This window comes from Gekko japonicus, unplaced genomic scaffold (assembly GCF_001447785.1).
Source record: "Gekko japonicus isolate JY-2015 unplaced genomic scaffold, Gekko_japonicus_V1.1 scaffold2657, whole genome shotgun sequence".
Lineage (NCBI taxonomy): Eukaryota > Metazoa > Chordata > Lepidosauria > Squamata > Gekkonidae > Gekko > Gekko japonicus.
Window position 1 is genome coordinate 163,765 of NW_015170970.1, and position 7,492 is coordinate 171,256.

Here is a 7,492-nt window from a genome sequence, read left to right on the forward strand (position 1 = left end):
CCCAGTAGCTAGCAATCCAAAACAGTCCAGTGGCACCTTTAAGACCAAGTTTTATTCAGGTAAAAGCTCTCCCTCCTCTGCGAGGACAGATCTGCACGTCCCCCCCCCCAATAGCTAGCAATCCAAAACAGTCCAGTGGAGCCTGAGTGGTGGGTATTGCCTTCTGACACACTTCCGGTGATGTCAGGGTGTGTGGCATATGCAAATAAGTTATGCTAATGAGTTATGCTAATGAGCTCCTGCACCTCTTTTTCTACGAAATGACCCCTGGATGGATCTCCAGTTTGTCTGAAGAAAATGGCCACTTCTAAAGGTGGACTCTCTGGCATTATGTTCAGTCGAAGTCCCTCCCCTTTCTAAACCTCACCTTCCTCAGGCTCCACCCATGAAATCTCCAGGTATTTGTCAACCCTAATAATCGAGTCATCTTCAACGGTAGCCCCATGTTGAGCATGTTGCCATAATTGAGCCTTGAGCCAAGTTATTATTACTAGTGATGTGTTCTGGGGATGTATATTCTCTCTGGTGTCACGCCTTCATATTGTCAACCCTCGCTAAAGAATTTAGATGACAGTTGGGAAAACTTTTCTAGCCGTCTCTTCTCTCCCCCCCTCCGTGCAGTTTTGGAACTGATTGATGCTCGTTGTTTATATGTTTGTATAAAAGATGATACAGATCGTATTTCAAGCTCCGGAGACGTCCAATGCATGTGAGTCTTGCAAAGTCCCCCGGAATCGTAAACCAGCATCAGTTGGTTGATATACAAATGTCATCCCCGTCAAAGGAATTTTTTCCAGTGACACTTGCAATTGAAGTGAAATATTGTGCTTTAAGAGTGCGTATTATTACAATGGAAGCGAGTAGCGTATCGGGAAGCCCGGGCCACGTAACCAAGACAACAACGGGAAAGGAACGAGACAACTAGAGCGGAGGAGAAAGAGGGAGAGAGTAGAACGGGGAGGTTAAATATATACACACACACACCCATGAAGATCTCAAGGCAAAGAATCATGTGCAGCTCAATTCTCCATAGCGCAGGACTTGTTAGCTTGCAGAGAGTGAAGCACTGATCTAAAAGTTTGGAGCAAACAGCTGTCATCTCTGCATCTGCCTTCCTTCGAGATGCCAAGCGAAAGCCCCGGACACCTGTGGCTGTTAAAAAGCTTGTGGCATCTTGCCTGAGATGTATGGACTGGGCGGCATCTCGGGCCGATCCGAGTAATTGCCTCCCTGCTGTTCCAGTTGGGTTCGGCATGTTTGTCTCAAAGAGGAATTTTTCCCTCCCTGTCTCGAGCTGTCATGAAATATTGATACACGGGGGCCGCACAGCTGCTTGGTTGCGCTGGGGAAGACGCTTCACCTCCATGATGGGCGAGGTGATGTCTTGCCAGACGTGCCGATAATGAACGATCCCGCCCGGACGTCGGATGGCAATCCGGCGTGCATCACTCCACTTGCGGGACTGCCTGGAATGACAGGAGCAAAGCGTCGTCTTAGCGATGCAGGCCTGCTCGGCATTGCATCTGTGCAAAATGCATACAAATCAACGAACGGCAGCTGTTGGCCACCGCCAGGGATTGCCAAAAGGGGTTAGGAGTTCAGCGCGAGGAACTAAGACTTTGGATCTCAATGGCAGAGGAATGCTTGATGAGCTATCCATGGGCGAGGAATAGGGTTGCTAGCTATGGGTTGGGAAGTGCCTGGAGGTTTTGGGGGTGGAGCCAGAGGAGGGTGGGGTTTGGGAAGGGGTGAAACTTCAGTGGGGTACAATGCCATAAAGTGCGCCTTCCAAAGCGGCCATTCTCTTCAGGGGAATTGATCTCTGTTGCCTGGAGATCAGTTGGCAACCCTAGTGAGGCAACGTGAAGGGCGGGGCATGGCTGCCACACTTGTGCCATATGAGGTGTTGTGGCATTCTTGCTGAATTGGGAAGCTTTGGCAAGACAGGAGAATGAACTGGGGCAGGGTGGCAGCAAGCGAGGGAATCCCATCTCCTTCTACATCAGAATATAAGAACATAAGAGAAGCCATGTTGGATCAGGCCAATGGTCCCTCCAGTCCAACACTCTGTGTCACACAGTGGCCAAACCACAGGTTCCATCAGGAGGTCCACCAGCAGGGCTATAAGAACATAAAGAGAAGTCATGTTGGATCAGGCCAGTGGCCCCTCCAGTCCAACACTCTGTGTCACATGGTGGCCAAAACCCAGGTGCCCTCAGGAGGTCCACTAGTGCAGCCAGAATCCAGAAGCCCTTCCACTGTGGCCCCCAAGCACCAAGAATACAGTGCACCACTGCCTCAGACATATAAATATGAGAGAAGCCATGTTAGATCAGGCAAATGGCTAGGGTTGCCAAGTCCAAAATTACTTACTGCGGGAGAGTCCCGCGCTGTCCCGGGAGTCTGTGTGCGTGTGCCAATGGCCCATCCAGTCCAACACTCGGTGTCATACAGTGGCCAAAAGCCAGGCGCCATTAGGAGGTCCACCAGCAGGGCCATAAGAACATAAGAGAAGCCAATGTTGGCTCAGGCCAATGGCCCATCCAGTCCAACACTCTGTGTCACACAGTGGCCAAAAGCCAGGTGCCATCAGGAAGTCCACCAGCAGGGCCATAAGAACATAAGAGAAGCCATGTTGGATCAGGCCAATGGCCCCTCCAGTCCAACACTCTGTGTCACACAGGGGCCCAAACCCAGTTGCCATCAGGAGGTCCACCAGTGGGGCTAGAAGTCCAGAAGCCCTCCCACTGTGGCCTCTCCCAAGCTTGCTGTAATGCCATGTGTAGAGGGGAAGGGGCTGTGGCTCAGTGGTAGAACATCTGCTTGGCATGAAGAAGGTCCCAGGTTCAATCCCTGGCATCTCCAGTTAAAAAGAATCAGGCAGGAGGTGATGTGAAGGACCTCTGCCTGAGACCTTGGAAAGGTGCCGCCAGTCTGAATAGACAATATGGACCTTGATGGACCAAGAGTCTGATTTAGTGTAAGGAAGGTTTATGCGTGTTCATGTGCTGTGTTAGTTGCATTTCAGTGCACATGAAGTTGCCTTAAACGGAATCAGACCATCAATCCATCAGTATCAATACTGTCTACTCTGACTGACAGCAGCTCTCCAGGGTCTCAGGCTGAGAACTTTCACATCACCCACTTCCCAGTCCTTTTAACTGAAGATGCCAGGGATCGAACCTGGGACCTTCTGCATGCCAAGCAGATGCTATGCCACAGAACCATGGCCCTTCCATGGAGATTCTTCAAATGCTAAAGAATGAAAGGACAGGATTTGGGTTGGGCCCCGGGGTTTTTCTTCACGGTTGAGATTGGCAATGGCCCTGACAAAAAGGGTGAACTCCTGCCACTGGGATAGATATCATTGTAGTTCTGTTGGCGCAAGCTGCTCTATGCGCTATTGTGGTGATGCACACAGTGAGAATCAAAGTGGGGTTTGGTGAGGGGCAGCACCCATCCGTTCATCTTCATGTCATTTTCCTACTTTTTTGCACCCTGAGGTGTCCACGGATCGCTCTCCTACCCAAGTGCAATTCCAGGAACCTTGTTTTTAGGTGATGTGGGTGGAAAGAGATGTATTTTTTTGTGTGGCAATTTTGTTTTGTTTTGGCAGCGCAGATCTTACAGCTGGAAGGGACAAGGAGAAGGGAGATGGGCTTGTTTACTTCAAAACATGTTTCCAGGATAAATAGCTAGCAGAGGGAAACACGGGTAAGGAGGAACGAGCATTGCTGGCATCATGCGCGAGTTTAGATAATTGGGTAGAACACTTGTGGAATACAAAAGCAGCTTTGACATATGGGGTGAAATAGGGCTTTCCCATGGTGCTCTTGCTGTTCTTTTTGTTCTTGTTGCTATTGTTGTTATTATGAATGGTCACAGTCAGATATTTTATTATTATTATGAATTGTCACAGTCTGTACTGGTGTAGCTTCCCCAGGAGGCATGGGCTGGGATCCAGCAGGGCAGGTCACAGGTAAGGTTGCAGAGAGTAACCAAAGTCCATGCAAAAAGTCAGGGGATCCAGAGAGTAGGTTTACCAAAGTCCAGTCTAGGCTCAAGGAGTTCCAGGCAGCGAGTCCAGTCCAAGGTCAGGGGTTCCAGAAAAGCCAGTTGTCAGGTCTGGTTTGAGGCTGCAGAGGTCCAGTAGCAGCAAGATTGGTAACTCAGTAGCAAAGTGTACTTGTTGTATCCACAAATTGCTGCTTTTCCCAGCTGAATTTATAACCAAGTACTAATGCGCTAAACTTCCAGCCAATTCCTTGGCAGTCATCCTGAAACTACTCATTCATCTCTTCAGTTGACAGCTGACTATGGGCCATGAGTCTCACACTTCTCCTTTCTTGCAACTCTAAGTGTCTCTGACAGCGTCTGTGCTTCAAGGGTGTAGGTGGGTTGGGAGTGGCTGCTGAAGACTTGTTTACTGATTCAGAGCTACAAGGAGTTGGCTCAGTGTCAGCTGTAGGCTGTGACTCCTGATCAGCCAGTGACCTGATCTCTTGTTCTCCTTCTGGCTCAGAGCTAGCTGTAGCTGGCTGTTCAATTACTGGCTCAGGGCTAGCTGGTAGCTCTTTGTCTGAGAAATCTGAGTCATCACTCAGCAGAGACTGACTTACAACACAGTCAGATATTTGATTGTTGTTGTTGTTATTATTATTATTATTTTGAATTGTCACAGTCAGATATTTGACTGGTAAATGGTGTTCTGCAATCTGAGGTCTAGCCAAGTTCTTAGGAACTGCAGATCTATCTTCTCAGGATTCTTTCTGTTCCAAGCAATACAATCTTCTGGAACTGAACTGGTGTTATTTGCTCAATGCTCAGAATGTCCAGAATTGCCTTTTCTAAAACAAAACGTCACATAGCACGAGCTGCTAGGACTTCTTCTCTAGCTGACCATGGCTCCATTTTGCTGTCCTTGAGTGTCACTGAAATAACTTTTCTCCACTATCGTCCCATCTAAACTTGCAGGTTACATAGTTTTGTGGCAATATATAAATATAATAACACATCTCGTGTGAGGAAGCACATTTGTCCTGCTTGTACAGAAAATCTAGCCGACGAGATTGAATGAATGACCTGGAAATCTATTTATTTATTTTTTTGCAGAAGGAATAATTTCTATTATCTCCATTCATTATTTCTTGCCTTGCTGTCTGGGCCTGCTGTCTGACCCACATCATTTTTGTGCCCCCCACAAGTCATTTTTCTTTATTTGGCCTCACCTCCTTCGTTTTTTTATGGGTCAGACGCTGTTTGGATCCGACACTCTGATTGTTAGAGGCGACGCGGCATGTCATTGGAGATACAGATCTTGTGACCATGGAATGAGATTTGCCAACAGAAGATCTAATCCCCCTCCAGATCCAATCTCGACTTCAAAGTCTGGCGGCGCTCGGCCTCCGATTGTGTTTCGTCAGCAGTAGTGTGCTGAGCATTTTGATGTGCCCAAAGAATTGGTATTGGGAATTGGGGGAGGAAAGCTTTGGAATTGGGGGAGGAAAGAGTCCTTTCCGGGAACTACATTAGGGACAGAGCAGGGTTGCCAACCTCCAGGTGGAGGCTGGAGATCTCTAGGCGACAGACGTCTGTCCCTCCCCCCAAGAAAATGTCTGCTTTGGAAGGTGGACTCTATGGCCTTATGCCCCACCATACCCCAACCTCCCCCAGGGTCTACTCCCGAAATATCCAGGAATTTCCCAGCCTGGAGCTGGCAACCCTAGACGGGACCAATTCTTTTCTCTCTCTCTCTCTCTCTCTCTCTTTTTGCCCTTTCGTGTCCATAAGTGAAAAGAGTTTGAATTAGGGTTCCCAGCCTCCGTGGAGATCTCTCGGAATGACAACTGATCTCCAGAATACAGAGATCAGTTCCCGCGGCGAAAATGGTGGCTTTGGAGGGTGGACTCCACAGCATTGGAACAGAAGAACAGAAGAGAAGCCAATATGGGATCAGGCCAATGGTCCATCCAGTCCGACACTCTGTGTCACACAGGGGCCAAAAGTACCAGGTGCTACCAGGAGACTAGAAGCCCTCCCACTGTTGCCCCCCCAGGCACCAAGAATACAGAGCATCACTTGCCTCAGACAGTGTATTCCATCTATCAGAACATAAGGGAAGCCAATGTTGGACCAGGGCAATGGTCCACCCGGTCCGACACTCTGTGTCACACAGGGGCCAAAAGTACCAGGTGCCATCAGGAGGTCCATCAGTGTGGCCAGGACCCTAGGAGCCCCTCCCACTGTTGCCCCCCCCCCCAAGCACCAAGAATACAGAGCATCACTGCCCCAGACAGTGTATTCCATCTGTCAGAATGTAAGAGAAGCCAATGTTGGATCAGGCCACTGGCCCATCCAGTGCAACACTCTGTGTCACACAGTGACCAAAAAGACCAGGTGCCATCAGGAGGTCCAGCAGTGGGGCCAGGACACTAGAAGCCCTCCCACTGTTGCCCCCCCAGGCACCAAGAATACAGAGCATCACTTGCCCCAGACAGTGTATTCCATCTATCAGAATGTAAGAGAAGCCAATGTTTGACCAGGCCAATGGCCCATCCAGTCCAACACTCTGTCACACAGTGACCAAAAAGACCAGGTGCCATCAGGAGGTCCAGCAGTGGGGCCAGGACACTAGAAGCCCTCCCACTGTTGCCCCCCCAAGCACCAAGAAGACAGAGCATCCCTTGCCCCAGACTGAGAGTTCCTTTCTATACCTTGTGGCTAAGAGCCACGGATGGACCTTATTATAGCCAACCTCTGCCATGCTCCACCCCCGAATCTCCCGGAATTTCCCTGCCCAGAGTTGGCAACTTCCCACCCACTGTTATTCTTAGTAGGACATCTGCTCTTCTTCAGAGCAGGACTTCTCCTATTCTTTTGAGAATAGGGTCACGACCTCTGGGTTGGGAAATATCGGGAGATTCTAGGGGTGGAGCCTGGAGAGGGCGGGGTTTGAGGAGAGGAGGGACCTCAGCGGGGTCTACTGCCATAGAGACCACCATCCAAGGCATCCTTTTCTCCAGGGGGGCTGATCTCTGTAGTCTGGAGATAAGACGTAATTCCAGGAGAGAGAAGAAGCGATTGGATTCAGAAGAAGAAGAGATTGGATTTCTACCCTATCCTTCACTACCCAAAGGTGTCTCAGAGTGGTTTACAAACTCCTTTCCCTTCCCCTCCCCACAACAGACACCCTATGAGGTCTGGCAGTAACTGCTCTTGTTCAAGAACAGCACTTATCAGAGCTACGGTTTGCCCAAGGTCCAATTCCCTTTTAACAAGCCATGACCGGGCTGGCGGGGTAGCGAGATTGCAGAAGAAGAAGAAGACGAAAAAGAGACTGGATTTATACCCCGCCCTTCACTACCCAAAGGAGTCTCAGAGCGGCTTACAAACGCCTTCCCCTCCCCACTACAGACACCCTGTGAGGTAAAAGAAGAAGAAGAAGAGATTGGATTTATACCTCGCCCTTCACTACCAAAGGGAGAGTGGCTGT

At 49.5% G+C, this 7,492-nt stretch overlaps 1 protein-coding gene across 1 annotated transcript in view; it reads left to right on the plus strand.

Annotated features, from left to right (window-relative positions):
- The window catches only part of LOC107116918 (plexin-A4-like), a 46,070-nt gene extending 45,606 nt beyond the window's left edge, over positions 1-464 (plus strand). Inside the window, exon 4 of the mRNA XM_015418944.1 lies at positions 399-464. Within this exon, the coding sequence (XP_015274430.1) occupies positions 399-464 (66 nt within the window). The remainder of the gene's footprint in view (positions 1-398) is intronic.
- Positions 465-7,492: the final 7,028 nt, after the last annotated feature.